At 38.2% G+C, this 16,423-nt stretch overlaps 1 protein-coding gene across 1 annotated transcript in view; it reads left to right on the forward strand.

The window, feature by feature from the left end:
• Positions 1–502: 502 nt before the first annotated feature.
• Positions 503–16,423, forward strand: part of VSIG1 (V-set and immunoglobulin domain containing 1) — a gene marked incomplete at both ends in the record, with an annotated part of 33,190 nt that continues 17,269 nt past the window's right edge. The window contains 2 exons of the mRNA XM_082865134.1: positions 503–551; positions 12,022–12,182. Coding sequence (XP_082721260.1) covers positions 503–551; positions 12,022–12,182 — 210 coding nt within the window. The remainder of the gene's footprint in view (positions 552–12,021; positions 12,183–16,423) is intronic.

Here is a 16,423-nt window from a genome sequence, read left to right on the forward strand (position 1 = left end):
GCCCTTCCTGTGAACCCTGTCCCCTGAGAAAATCTTAGAGCACCAATTTGCTAACTTAATTTGTAAAAGGTTAGTGAATCAATGCCCTGAGACTTTTATAGAAGTATTTGAAATTAATTAGCCTTGTCAACTTTTATTTATATAGGTTCTCTTCCAATTATATCTTCCCCCCCCCCAAGTATAACTTTTCAATAAGATTGATTTTAAACAATAAAACTTAGAGAATCTGTGTAAGATTGAAGAATTTAAATATGTGGGTTTATTATTAACACAGTAGCAAATATGTCAAGGAAACACGCCCCATGAAAAGTGTTTCAAAGAAACACACATCTGCTCTGAGAAAGGTCTGTACCCAATAAGTAAGCCCGAAGAGGCTTGTTTGCTTGGTGATGCCAGCAGATAAGACTGGCAAACCTCGGTGTGACTGAAGAAGCCAGTTTGAGACTCAGCCTAGCCCAGGAGAGCTACTGGACCCTGGCTGCGCTCAGCGAACCTTGGCACGATGGTGTTCACATTTTGGAAGGTCTTTCTGATCCTAAGCTGCCTTGCAGGTAAGGAAAGGATCTCCAACCGACCACAGATCATTGGGAATAGAGTTTCTTTTTAAACTGAAATCGCAAATTTTTACATAGACTATTCCCCTCCTGTGCTTAAAAGGAACTATGATTAGTATGCTGAGTAAAATAATTTTCGGAAATCTTGCTTAGCAAATATGTGTCATGCCGATATTTTGGGGGCCCAGCCTGTAAATAGAATTGTTTCATGTAGTTTCTGAACAAGGATTTCTTTCACAGGAAAATCACAGTATCTTCCTTTTTTTTTCGTTTGAAAGTTGAACAGATGAATTTACTCAGAAGCTGAAGTTTGTGCCAAGGATACATTTTTCTCTGTTTTACTTCAGCATTTCCTTCAAACTCATTTTGATTGACTTGCTAAGCCTGGCCGGGAGTGCTTTACTATCTAACATTTCTTAAGAGTTGTCCTTTTCCAAACATAAGACTGTGTTTAGGAAAATATGTGAGTGGTTTATCGTTGTGCACAGTATGGGTGTTTTTAGGGGTTTGAGTGGAACAAAATTATTTTTAGAGTCAAAATCCTAATGTTGGTAGGCCCAGGAGAGATCACTAATTCAGAAAAACCCCTTGGCCAGTTTTTTCAAATACCGGATACATTTTGAATCTGTTCTTATGATAAATTAGGTCCATGGTAGATACAAGAAGGTTGTTTACCCAAGAAATGATATTTTTAAGCCATCAGTAATATTAGCCAGTTATTAGAATGAGGTTTACTAAACATATTTAATGACATAAGAAAATGCTCAGGATAAAATATTGAGTGAAAAAGCAGGATATACCCACATTCCTAGAATAAATTACTAGAAGGTTATATACCAAACTGCTCATTGTGATTGCCTCTGGCTGCTGGGATTATAGATGTTTTTTTTTATCTTATTCTCTGCCTTTTTCATATTTTCCACGGTTTCTACAAAGAATATTACATAATTTTTATAATCAGAAAAAAGTGTTACTTTTCAAAACTATATGGTATTTAGTAATAGTTCTCTAAATGTTCGTTACTGTTTAAACAAACATGCTCCGTGGAGTCACCAGAAGGCAATACTGCATTTATCCAGTGATCTAACCAGGACTTAGAGCTGGAAAAAGCCGCCTTTCTCAATTTCCATCCTGGTGGGAACATATGTTACTATTTTCCCTTTCCCCCAGGGGTATTCATTTTAAAACCTTAACTTTAGACAGTGAAAGTCTTTGTTCCTTTTAAAGAGCTTCCAGTCATTAGCTAATTGGGTCGCCCCTGGGCCTTCTGCACTAGCCCTCTAAAAATCACACCTGTAGTCAACACCTACTTCCCTATGTGACGCCTTTCTCTGGCCTATACTAGATGCCAGTTTCAGAACAGTTGCAAGAGTGGTTGTTCACTCTAACAAACATATATATATATATATATATATATATATATATAATTTTTACCGATTATAAGTGTAATGTATGGTCTTTGTAGAGAGGTTGGAAATACGGAAATGTATAAATAAGAAAATAAAAGTCACCAGAAATCTTACCAGAGATTTGGGTGAATTTCTTATTTTTTTCCTTTGCAAGTGTATGTATTACATTACAAAATTGGGTTTATGCCTTGTATACATTTTTTTTTATTGTTTAAAACTTACTTAGATGATGTCAGGATCTTACTTGATTATGACTTTGGGAACAAAGCCCAATCAGAGTGACCAATAAATACTTCAGAGACTTTGTTTTTAAATTACTGTATAACTGGTTTTGTTGGTGTATAGTGTACATATACAATTTAGCTGGCCCAAAGCAAAATGTGGTAGTGTCAGTCTAGTAGATAGAATGGAAAAATGGTATAATATATGGTACAATATATTGTTGTTTGCTTACATAAGTATGGAAGTCAGAGAAAGAAAGAGTTCAGTAATGTATGCCTGGTGTTAGTAGTGTCCATCAGTTGATCCAGAAATGGCTGTGAGGTAATGTTTCCATCCATGTGTAATTTGATGTCCTACCTGGACTTGTTTCCTGGTCAGGAAGAATGTCACATTTTTGGTGTCAAGCATGGTGCTTGGCACATGGTGGGCACATAGGAAAGGTTTACTGAAAGAATTAACTACCTTCCGAAATCTTGCCATTCGTGACATGGATGGACCTTAAGGGCATTATGCAAAGTGAAATAAGTCAGAGAAAGACAAACACTGTATGATCTCACTCGTATGTAGAATTGTATCTAAAAACAAAAAACTGAATTCATAGAAACAGAGAGTATAGCAGTGGTTACCAGGGGTGGTGGGTGTGCGGTAATGTGGAGATGTTGTTCGAAGGGTATAAACTTCCGGTTAGAAGATGAATAAGTTCTGGGGATCTAATGTACAGCATGGTGACTACAATTGACAATACTGTATTATATGGTTGAAAGTTTTTAAGAGGGTAGATCTTAAATATTGTCACCACAAAAAAGAAAACATAATTATGTGATGTGATGGAAGTGTTAGTTAATGCTATGGTGGTAATCATTTTGAAATATATATCAAATCAACACTTTGTACAGCTTAAACTTACATGATGTTATATGTAAATCATATTTGAATAAAGGTGGAAAAATAAAAGAGTGGATTACCTCCTCAAACCCCAAGCATCCAGAAATGATTTTCACTTACATATATAAAATGAATTTTTTGTACAGGTAAGCATGACTGATTTTATTTTAATGAAAACCTTTCTGCTGACTTCTAAGGAAGTTGGGTTAAATTCTACTTCAGGAAAATAATGTTAATCAAAAATGTTTTCTGCAAAAAAAAAATGTCTTTTGCAAAAGTTCAAGCATATCATTTTAGATGCTTGTAATATATATTAGTCACCTGTTGGAAAGATATGTTAATGTTGTTTCCATTCTCGGAAGGTACGTGCTATGCATTTTAATGCAGTAATATATTTGAACTTTGGTTTTGCAGTCAGATCCATAAAGTTAGTGATCATTTGGTTATATTATTCCCTAACTCAAAAATGAAGCAATTTTACATGAAGTTGCTGGAAATTAAATCACTTCAAATGCATCAGGTCAAATATGGCTATTTGGTATAATAGGAGAATAATAATCCCCCTACAAGCAAAATGCCTTCCACATTGTAGGCATTAAATAGATGAATGAACAATCATTACCAAAACATGAGACATTTAAAATCTTTCTAGAGTGTTGATTAACTCAAGTGTATACAACTTGGATTCTTTTCCTTTAATAGTATTCACTGATTTTTAAAAGCAGTCACACATATTTCAACCATGTATGTGTTTTTTTTGGGGGGGTGTTGTTTTTAATTCAGCCAGGTCAGTGAGTGAAATTGCAATTCTGAGTTTTGTTTAAATCAGGTACTAATCTTTATTTTGCTGTTTATTCACAGTCTTGTCAATGTGGAGACTTTTTCTGATTTTTTCAATTTTTAAATAATTTCTCAATTTAGACTAAATGAATCCAAAGGAAGGGAACATTTTTTTTTCCTGACACACACAGAATCACTTTCAGTTTAAGACTAAATTTGTACTGTTCACTATCCACATGTGGCTATTTAAATATAAATAAATTCAAGTTAAATAAAATAAGAAATTCTGTTCTTCAGTCACCCTAGCCACATTTCAGGTGTTCCATAGCTACACGTGGGTAATGGCTACTGAACTGGACAGCACAGCTGTAGAACATTTCCATCATCACAGAAAGTTCTATTGGACAGTGCTGGGATAGACAGTGGTCTCAGAGGTTTAAGTAGTGAGTGTGCACTAATTGAATGATGTGACATTTTTTTTAAAGTTCATCTGGAAATATATAACTCAGCTCTGAAATGTATTGTCATTATATTAGAGATGGACAGTTTCTGAAAACTGTCTTTTCTTCAGAATTTAAGGATTGATTATGGTGCTGAGTATTGGGAATCAGGGCAATAAAAATGGCCTGGAAATATTGCCTTGCCAATTGTTACCTATTTACAGAACAATGTGTCGTATTCTTAAAAATATGTTGTCTCACAGTGGATTTGGAGGTTACCATACTTATTCCGAGGTGATATTGTTGAGCTTTTACAGATCTCAATTTACATATTTATATGTCTTCTATTAAAAATACATTGAAAATCCCAAATCCTTGATTTTCATTTGCCTCCATTCTGGTCTGTACTATAAATGGTTCCTCATGCGTTGACATGGCAGGCAGAGATTGTGTCTGTCTTGTTCATTAGTATTTCCCCAGTGTTAGCACTGTTTGTGGCAGAAAATAGGTGCTCAACAGATACTAACTGATAGGCATCAAGACTTCTTCCATGGCTTACCTCGTGTGAGGATTGTGTTTACTCTGCCTTCAGGCACTTTTGTCGAGGGTAGCCCTTAAAGGCTTTTTTGGTTTGTTTTTTGTTCTTTTTTTGCCTTACCTATCATAAATTATTACCTTTAGCCAATCCCATAATAGATACTGGGACATAAAATAGAGGACAAAAATGATGGCCAAATAATACCTTCAACATCCCTTTTTTAGGGGAAAGTTTATGGGAACTTTAATGGCCACCGAATCCCCATTCTATCCCTTTAATTTTGGATGCTTTAAAGACATTGGGAAGTCACTATTTGGGCATAGCCAGAGGTGGATGTGGCTAACTTCCAGGAGAAATGAGATGGGCTTCTGAGGGCAGGAGAGAGTCACTTAGCTTTCTCCAGTGAACTTTCCATCAGAAAATGCAGCTGATTTCTGCAGGCCAATTTTGTTTTGGGGATACGCATTATGGGAACCAGAAACACAGGGAGGAGAACATTGGGAAAGGGAAAACTGCATGGAGTTAGAAGGTGCTGCCTTGGTGTCTACCCTAAAACACTTCTCTCAATTCATCAAGACATTGGTTGCCATGTAAACAGCCAACTCTAACAGAGAAGCAGCTGGACCAGATGGCCTGGCTGTGACAAAGGACATGGCTATTGAATCCAGGAAACCAAGGGTAATCAGTACCATGGTTTGCTTTTTCTTGAAAATTTTCAAAATGTTTAATTCTCTGAGTTCCTTTTGCCTGACCACTGTCATTAAGAAAAAATAAAATTAAAGTCGTCTTTGGGAAGGGGGCCAGGAATTTGTCTTTCTGTACTATTTCCTCTGATCTTCCCACCATCTTTGTATCCTCATCCTGTCCCAACCTAGAAGGCAGCTAGCGTTCTCACTCTAGCCCCCCTGCAGCACAGAGAGCACCTCTTAAACTTGACCTTTTCTAATACTTGCCTGACAGTCTTATGTTCCATCCGGGAAAGCTTCTATACTCTGACTTCGCAATGGATAATAACCAGTTATTACGATGAGCCAATGCCTCTATAGTGTTACCCAAAATATTGTCCCCTATAACATCCCTTGGGAAAATGTTTACATAGTACTAAGGATTTCAAGTACAGTGGTAGGCTGGATTTTGGGGTAGGGAGCTCTTTGGTATTCCTCTAAATCGTATGGGAAGCAGATCCTTTTCTAAGGCCAATAGTTCTCTTAGGCCCCTTTTACAGTCTTAAATCTTGAGGGAGATTTCTGGTTTGGGCAAAATGACATAGATCTGTGTCTCCTTGCTTCTCCCTACTAAGCACAAGTATAAAGCCTCCCTGGAAATAATGCAAGAGACAACCAAGGGAAAACTCTGAAAGATAGTAAGAAGAAGCAAACTGGCTTGGACCCTGGGAACTACAGAGAGGCAGGGTATCTTATGCCTCTTTATCCAAAGGAGGAAGGGACCCCAGTCCTGGCATTTCTTGATCCTAACATAGCAGCCCACAGGGAGACTGATTCTTCCCCCAAACTGAGTGGGAGTCCCTCTAACATCAGATGAGCTCAACACCACTGGCAAGGGGCAATCATCAGGAGACCCACCAACGATAGTAGACAAAAGAAGCAATTTCCTTCCTCACTGGGCCTGAGACTCCCTACTTTCACCTAGCGATACTGAGGAGGGAGGGTGGAACAGATAAGAGGGATGAAACCACAGAAAGTATCTGGTTCTAGAAGGCTCTTTGTCTCTCCTCCCCCACAAAGAGACACCAGGGTAACTGGGGGTTCCAATAGGAGTGTCCTGCCATACCTGTCTCCCACTGAGAGATACGCAGAAACCTGACCTAGGGAAATGCTTCCACGTGCTCAGGCAACGGGGTCAGGGATAAATAGAAGCCCTGGTGACCCCAGATAACCAAACAGACCAAAACAACACCACACAAATTAAACCGGCATTAGAAATATGCAAAAGTAGGCCAAGACCTGTGTGCAAAACATAAAACAAAAATGACTGTCTGCTAAAATAAAAGACTTAAGTAGGAGTTTTCTAACACAATGCCTGTAGGTTTTGACAAATGTATAATCACATGTATCTACCATTATATTATTGTACAGAGTATTTTCACTCCCCTAAAAATCCTCTGTGCTCCACTTATTGATGTCTTCCTCTACACCAACCCCTGTCAACCGCTCATCTTTTTACTGTCTGCATAGTTTTGCCTTTTCCACAATGTCATATAGTTGGAATCATACAGTGTGTAGCCTTTTCAAATTGGCTTCTTTCCCTTAGGAATATGCATTTAAGGTTCCTCCATGTCTTTTCATGGCTTGATAGCTCATTTCTTTTTAGCACTGAATAATATTGTCAGTGTCTGGATGTACCACAGTTTATTAATCCATTCACTTACTGAAGGACATCTTGGTTGCTTCCAAGTTTTGGCAGTTATAAATAAAGCTGCTATAAACCTGTGTGCAGATTTTTGTGTAGACATAAGTCTTCAACTTCTTTGGTTAAATATCAAGGAACACAATTGCTGGATAGTATGGTAAGAGTATGTTTAGTTTTGTAAGAAACCACCAAACTATCTCAAAATGCCTGTACCATTTTACATTCCCACCAGCAACAAATGTTGCTGGTGCTCCACATCCTCATCAGCATTCAGTGTGTCACTGTTGTGGATTTTTTTTAAAAATTTAAAAAAAATTTTGGTTGCGCCGTGCGGCATGTGGAATCTTAGTTCCCCGACCAGGGATCGAACCTGTGCCCCCTCCATTAGAAGCGCAGAGTCTTAACCACTGGACCACCAGGGAAGTCCCCCAGTAGTGTTGTTTTAATTTGCATTTCCCTGATGACATAAAATGTGGAGCATCTTTTCATATGCTCATTTGCCATCCATATAGCACCTTTGGTGAGATGTCTCTTTAAGGTCTTTGCCATTTTATAATCTGGTTGTTTGCTTTCTTATTATTGAGTTTTAAGAGTTCTTTGTATATTTTGGATAATGGTCCTTTATTATCTTTGTCTTCTGTAAATAGTTTCTCCTAGTCTGTGGCTTGTCTTTTCATTCTCTTGACAGTGTCTTTCACAGAGCAGTTTTAATTTTAATGAAATTCAGCTTATCAATTTTTTCTTTCATGGATCATGCTTTTGGTGTCATCATCAAACCCAAGGTCATCTAGATTTTCTCTTATGTTATGTTGTAGGAGTTTTATACTTTTGCTTTTTACATTTAGATCTGTGATCCATTTTGAAATAATTTTTGTGAAATGTGTAAGTTCTATGTCTAGATTCTTTTTTTTTTTTGGCACATGGAAATCCAGTTGTTCCAGCACCATTTGTTGGGAAGATTTTCTTTCCTCCATTGTATTGCCTTTGCTCCTTTGTCAAAGATCAGTTGACTATATTTATGTGGGTCTACTTCTGGCCTCTCTATTCTGTTCCATTGATCTATTTGTCTATTCTTTCATCAGTATTACACAGTCTTGATTACTATAGCCTTATAGGAAGTCTTTAAGTTGGTTAGTGTCAGTCCTCCAACTTTGTTTTTCTCCTTCAGTATTTGTCTTGGTTATTCTGGGTCTTTTGCCTCGCCATATAAACTTTGGAATAACTTTGTTGCTATCCACATAATAACTTGCTGGGATTTTGACTGGGATTACATTGAGTCCATAGATTAAGTTGGGAAGAACTGATATCTCGGAAATATTGAGTCTTCCTTAAACATGGAATATCTCTCCATTTATTAATTCTTGTCTGATTTCTTTCATCAGAATTTTTTAGTTTTCCTCATACAGATCTTGTACGTATTTTGTTGGACTTACACTGAAGTATTTCATTTCTGGGAGTGCTAATGTAAATTGTATTGTGTTTTTTTAATTTTAATTTTATTATAGTATAGTTGATTTACAAAGTTGTGTTAGTTTCAGGTGTACAGCAAAGTGATTCAGTTATACATATACATATATTCATTCTTTTTAAGATTCTTTTCCCATATAGGTTATCCCAGAATATTGAGTAGAGTCCCGTTTATAGATAGGAAAGCGATAAAGTTTTGTACATTAACCTTGTATCCCGAAAACTTGCAATAATCATTTATTAGTTCCAGGAGATTTTTGCTGATTCTTTTGGATTTTCTACATAGGCAGTCATGTCATCTCTTGTTTCCTTCACAATCTGTATACCTTTTATTCCCTTTTTGTGTCTTATTGCATTAGCTAGGCTTCCAGTATGAGGTTGAAAAGGAGTGATGAAAGGGGATATCCTTGCCTTGTTCCTGACCTTAGTAGGAAAGCTTCTAGTTTTTCACCATTAAGTATGATGTTAGCTGTAGGGTTTTTGTAAATGTTCTTCATCAAGTTGAAGAAGTCCTCTGTTCCTAGTTTATTGAGAACTTTTATCATGAATGCATGTTGGATTTTGTCAAACGCTTTCGCTGAATAAATTGATATGATCATGTGATATTTTTCTTTAGCCTATTGCTGTGATGAGTTACATTAATCAATTTTCAAGTGTTGAACCGGCCTTGTGTACTTGGGGTAAACCATTCAGTGTAATCTCTCATATCAACAGGCTAACTTAAAAAAAAAAGAGCATATCAATTGGTACAGAAAAAGTACCTGACAAAATCCAACACCCATTCATGAAAGAGAGAGACCAAAAAACCAAAACAAAAAACCCAAAACCTCTTAGCATGTTAGGAATAGAAGATGTGTTAGTTTCCAAAAGCTGCTGCAACAAATCGCCATAAACTGGATGGCTTAAAACAGACAAATTTATTCTCTCACCGTTCTGGAGGCCAAAATTCCAAAGTCAAAGTGCTGGCAGAATTGATTCTGGAGAATCCATGCCATGCCTTTCTCCTAGCTGGCTGCTAGCAATTCTTGGCGTTCCTGGCTTGTATATGCATCACTCCAATTTCTGACTCCATCTTCACATGGCCTTTCCTTCTATGTATCTGTGTGACAAATCTCACTGTTCTTGTTCTTATAATGACAGCAGTCATTGGGTTTAGGCCCCACCTTAAATCCAGGGTGATCTATGTCATCATTAATTACATTGCAAAGACCCTGTTTCCAAATAAGATCACATCCACAGGCACCAGGGATTAGCACTTGTTCGTATCCTTTTGGGGGCCCCAGTTCAACCCATGGCAGAATTCCCTTAACTTGATAAAGAACATCTACAAATATCCTATAGCTAACATTGTATTTAATGGTGAAATACTGAATGCTTTTCCCCTAAGACTGGGGACAAGGCAAGGATGTCTACTTTCTCAACTCTCTTATTCAATAAAATACTGGAAGTTATAGCTGTTGTAATAAGGCAATAAAAATTAATTAAAGACATACAGATAGGAAAGGAAGAAATAAAGTTCGCTCTACCCAACAAAAGACTAGCATCTAGGTTGTATAGAGAACTCTCAAAATTCAACAGTAAAAAATTAAGCAATCAGAAAATGGGCAAAAGACATGAAAGACATTTTGCTGAGGAAGATATACAAATGGCAAATAATCACAGGAAAAGTTATTTAGCATCATTAATTTGCATTAGGGAAATGCAAATTAAAATCACAATAATATATTACTACGCACCTATTAGAATGGCTAAATTAGAAAATAGTGACAGCACCAAATGCTGATGAGGATGTGGAGAGGCTGAACCACTCATACACTTTGGAAAACAGTGTGGCTGTTTTTTGCTTTTACTTTTAGTAAAACTAAACATGTAACTACCATCTAACCCAGCAATTGCACTCTTGGGAATTTATCCCAGAGACATGGGAATTTATCCTCATACAAAAATCTGTACATGAATGTTTGTTGGAGTTTTATTCAACTGCTAAAAACTAGAAACAACCCAGATGTCCCTAAATGGGTAAATGGTTAAACAAATGATGGTACATACATAACATTGAATGTTACTAAGCAATAAAAGGCAATGAACTACTGATACACAGAACAATTTGGATGAATTCCTAGGTAATTATGCTGAGTGAAAAAAAGCTAATCAGCAAAAAGGTTACCATGCTTCCATTTACGTAACATTTATGAAATGACAAAATTTTAGAAATGGAAGACAGATTAGTGGTTGCCAATGCTTAGGATCAGGGATGGGGTACAGGAGGGAGGTGAGTGCGATTATGGAAGGGAAATATGAGGGATCTTTGTGGTGGTAGACTGTTCAGTATCTTGACTGTGGTTGTGGATACACAAACCTACACATGTGATAAAATTGTGTAGAATTAAATGCATACACACACAGGAGTACAAATAAAATTGGAGAAACCTGAAATGAATAAAATCAGGGGACTGTATCAATGTCAGTGTCCTGGTTGTGATATTATACAGTAGTTTTACAAAATAAGTTACCATGGGGGTGCTGAGTAAAGTGTACATGGGATCTCCATCTTATTTCTTAGAATTGCGTGTGAATCTACTATTATCCCAATAAAATTTTCAATTAAATATTGTTGAGGGCCCAAAAGACTTTTTGCTATGTAGGTTATTTCTATCTATATTTATTGTATTAGAAAGTAAAACTAAAAGAAATTTAAGCACAAAAATACACAAACATGCATTCCATTAGCCACTAGAGGAATATCATTACATGTCATGTAACTGCTGGAACACTCTGTTGTACACTCATGAGAAGATGAGAGTGAAAAAAATAACAACTTAGTATTATTATGAACATCATTTTGATCTTGTAGCCTCCCCAAAATGGTCTCAGGGCTAGGATGACCAATTCATCTAGTTTTACTGGGACTTTCCTGGTTTAAGCAGTGAAAGTCCTGGCAAAACCAATATAGCTTGCCTGAGACTCACCTGGTTTTAAAACTGAAAGTGCCATATCTACAGAACCTCATCAGCCCTGGGCAAACTGAATTGGTTGTTCTCCATACTCATGGACTTTTTGGGTCCTTGGACAACGCTTTAAGAACCTCTTTGTCAGGCCATCCTTACACAGAAGAAATTCCCAGTTCAGTGTTATTACCTCACCATCACGTAGGAGTTGAACATCTTCACACTGTAATTTGTTAGAAACTCCCCTACCCCATGCCAGTTGCTTGCTCGACTTTCCTATATGGTTCATTCTACATTCTCCTTACCTTGGATTCCCCAAATAAGATGTCATTGAAAGTGCTTTGTAATGAAAAAAATGTCATCAGAATGTGAGTGTGTACCATCGTTTTTTGATGATTATCTTTTCAGGTCCAGTTCGTGGAGTGCAAGTGACCATCCCAGACGATTTTGTGAATGTGACTGTTGGATCTAATGTCACTCTCATCTGCACCTACACCACCACTGTGGCCTCACTGGACAAGCTTTCCATCCAGTGGACATTCTTCCATAAGGAGTCACAGCCAGTTTCTGTAAGGACTTCTTCCCCCTAAACTCCTCTCCTTTGGTAGTTCTGACATAAACTGTTGGGGTCAGTGTGAGAAGAAGGAATGGTAAGCCAGTGGCAACAGGAGCAGAACCTCAGATGCAAGGTGTTTGAAGATAGCTGTTTAGGGAAGATCATCATCTAAGTGACTTGGCTTTTGTCCTCTCCTCATATTCAGTTACAGCCTGTTATCTCAATTCTGTGTAGGTCAACATCAAGTATATCATGCATTCTAGAGTAGACAGGAAGGGTCTTTCTCACAGGTGAAATGAGCAGTAGTTCTGAAAGGGCTTCTCCCATCCCCCAGATCTCTCCCTATTATTTCCAGAAAACCCCAGTTCAAATATATGTCCTAGTTGATCTGCAAATCTCTGTCAAACTTAATATCTGGGCTCTGCCTGTCAAGTGAGCTAGCTCATTGTGACAGACTGAGTCCTGATGGAATGAGACTCTCCAGGTGGGTGGATAAGGGCAAAGTAGTAATGAACCTTGGGAAATAAAAGGCATCTGGAGGCTAGAGGATAAGAGACAGGAGGGGAGGCTAGGGTCTGGGGAAGAGGTTGCTGGAGGAGGGTGGGTGAAAGTCAAAGAAGGAGGATGATTCTACTTGCAAGCTGCCTATTCCCAGATTTTTTTCATCTGGCCCTAAGGGTAATGCCTTCTTTAAATTAGTCCAGGGACTAAAATGGTATACTCAAAAGTATGTGTGTGTGCGTGCATGTATACGCACGTGTACGCATGTGCATGCACTCACGCATGTGAGTGTGCAAGCATGTATGCCAACACATATCCCTTGAGGGAAAAAGTCTGTAGCTTTCATCAGATTTTCAGAAGGATGTATGATCCAAAACAAGGAGTTCAGAGAAGAGACAAATCAGTGTGGTTTGGATATAGTGGAGTTGGGCCTTAAAGGAAAGCAAGGGTTCTGATTATAGAAAGACAGAGGGAGAGGCGAGTTGAGTGGGCTAGAGGAGGCCCAAGGGCAGACGTGGAGAAGAAGGAGGGCCAGTGTCTCTTCAGCCATCACTGGTCTTTTGTCTTTACCAAAGGTCCTGAATATTTGTTTAGCAGGAAACATCGTTCAAGGGGAGACTATCAATGCCACCCTCTAATCAAAGTTCAACAATTTTGCTCAGTACTGGTTACCTTAGACAAGTATCTGAATCACTCTGTGCCTCTCTTCAAAACATGGTAGAATAGTAATATTCTTCTACATGGGCAGTACACCATGTAGCATTCAGTTCTCAGATCCACCCACTTTTTTTTTTTTACATCTTAATTGGAGTATAATTGCTTTACAATGGTGTGCTAGTTTCTGCTTTATAACAAAGTGAATCAATTATACACATACATATGTCCCCATATTTCTTCCCTCTTGCATCTCCCTCCCTCCCACCCTCCCTATCCCACCCCTCTAGGTGGTCACAAAGCACTGAGCTGATCTCCCTGTGCTATGCAGCTGCTTCCCACTAGCTAGCTATTTTACATTTGGTAGTGTATATATGTCCATGCCACTCTCTTACTTCGTCCCAGCTTAACCTTCCCCCTCCCCACGTCCTCAAGTCCATTCTCTAGTAGGTCTGTGTCTTTATTCCTGTCTTACCCCTAGGTTCTTCAAGACATTTTTTTTCTTAAATTCCATATATATGTGTTAGCATACGGTATTTGTCTTTCTCTTTCTGACTTACTTCACTCTGTATGACAGACTCTAGGTCCATCCACCTCATTACAAATAGCTCAATTTCGTTTCTTTTTATGGCTGAGTAATATTCCATTGTATATATGTGCCACATCTTCGTTATCCATTCATCCGATGATGGACACTTAGGTTGTTTCCATCTCCGGGCTATTGTAAATAGAGCTGCAATGAACATTTTGGTACATGATTCTTTTTGAATTATGGTTTTCTCAGGGTATATGCCCAGTAGTGGGATTGCTGGGTCATATGGTAGTTCTATTTGTAGTTTTTTAAGGAACCTCCATACTGTTCTCCATAGTGGCTGTACCAATTCACATTCCCACCGGTAGTGCAAAAGTGTTCCCTTTTCTCCACACCCTCTCCAGCATTTATTGTTTGTAGATTTTTTGATGATGGCCATTCTGACTGGTGTGAGATGATATCTCATTGTAGTTTTGATTTGCATTTCTCTAATGATTAATGATGTTGAGCATTCTTTCATGTGTTTGTTGGCAGTCTGTATATCTTCTTTGGAGAAATGTCTATTTAGGTCTTCTGCCCATTTTTGGATTGGGTTGTTTGTTTTTTTGTTATTGAGCTGCATGAGCTGCTTATAAATTTTGGAGATTAATCCTTTGTCAGTTGCTTCATTTGCAAATATTTTCTCCCATTCTGAGGGTTGTCTTTTGGTTTCCTTTGGTTTCCTTTGCTGTGCAAAAGCTTTGAAGTTTCATTAGGTCCCATTGGTTTATTTTTGTTTTTATTTCCATTTCTCTAGGAGGTGGGTCAAAAAGGATCTTGCTGTGATTTATGCCATAGAGTGTTCTGCCTATGTTTTCCTCTAAGAGTTTGATAGTTTCTGGCCTTACATTTAGGCCTTTAATCCATTTTGAGCTTATTTTTGTGTATGGTGTTAGGGAGTGATCTAATCTCATACTTTTACATGTACCTGTCCAGTTTTCCCAGCACCACTTATTGAAGAGGCTGTCCTTTCTCCACTGTACATTTCTGCCTCCTTTATCGAAGATAAGGTGACCATATGTACGTGCGTTTATCTTTGGGCTTTCTATCCTGTCCCATTGATCTCCATTGACCTATCTTTCTGTTTTTGTGCCAGTACCATACTGTCTTGATTACTGTAGCTTTGTAGTATAGTGTGAAGTCAGGGAGCCTGATTCCTCCAGCTCCGTTTTTCGTTCTCAAGATTGCTTTGGCTATTCGGGGTCTTTTGTGTTTCCATACAAATTGTGAAATTTTTTGTTCTAGTTCTGTGAAAAATGCCATTGGTAGTTTGATAGGGATTGCATTGAATCTATAGATTGCTTTGGGTAGTAGAGTCATTTTCACCATGTTGATTCTTCCAATCCAAGAACATGGTATATCTCTCCCATCTATTTGTATCATCTTTGATTTCTTACATCAGTGTCTTATAGTTTTCTGAGTACAGGTCTTTTACCTCCTTAGGTAGGTTTATTCCTAGGTATTTTATTCTTTTTGTTGCAGTGGTAAATGGGAGTGTTTTCTTGATTTCACTTTCAGATTTTTCATCATTAGTGTATAGGAATGCCAGAGATTTCTGTGCATTAATTTTGTATCCTGAACTTTACCAAATTCACTGATTAGCTCTAGTAGTTTTCTGGTAGCATCTTTAGGATTTTCTATGTATAGTATCATGTCATCTGCAAACAGTGACAGCTTTACTTCTTCTTTTCTGATTTGGATTCCTTTTATTTTCTTTTCTTCTCTGATTGCTGTGGCGAAAACTTCCAAAACTATGTTGAATAAGAGTGGTGAGAGTGGGCAACCTTGTCTTGTTCCTGATCTTAGTGGAAATGCTTTCAGTTTTTCACCATTGAGGACGATGTTGGCTGTGGGTTTGTCATATGTGGCCTTTATTATGTTGAGGAAAGTTCCCTCTATGCCTACTTTCTGCAGGGTTTTTATCATGAATGGGTGTTGAATTTTGTCGAAAGCTTTCACCCACTTCTGATCAAACACAGCACAGCCCATGCCTCGATAGTGAGGGTATGAAGGAAAAGGCAGTCAGTCAGTATCTAAAAATGGTGTATGCAAGAGAAGCTTGGGAAAGATGTAGTTGGACCTGTCAGGCAAGAACACCTGTACTGGACCCCTTCATTGTTTGGGGTCTCTAGGACAATGGCACCAGCTTTTAGGAATAGGATGGGAGGGTCTGAGTTTGGTAACAATTCAGATCAGCACAAGCCCCTGGCAAAGCTGGGACAGTCTTGAGTTTGTCTTCTCATGCCCATGTCTGGAATTCCTTTCAGCTTCCTCCAAAAGGCTTTGGGACCTGTGGCTGCCTTGAGCAGGGCAGTGGTCAACTCTTGTCATAAGTTCATCTTCTTTTCCTCCCCCAAGATCATTGTGTTAAAGGAGCAGTTGACTCCAAGATCTAGTATTTCTCAGTACCCAGGAGAGAATATCATCTCTTACTGACTATCCCCCCCATGGGGTTCCTTTGTGAATGGGGGCTATGGAAGTATTCCATAAGTCTTCTGACCAGGAGCCAGGGTATTCATTAGCATGGT

The sequence above is a fragment of the Leucopleurus acutus genome (assembly GCF_964270905.1).
Source record: "Leucopleurus acutus genome assembly, chromosome: X".
NCBI classification, from domain to species: Eukaryota; Metazoa; Chordata; class Mammalia; order Artiodactyla; family Delphinidae; genus Leucopleurus; species Leucopleurus acutus.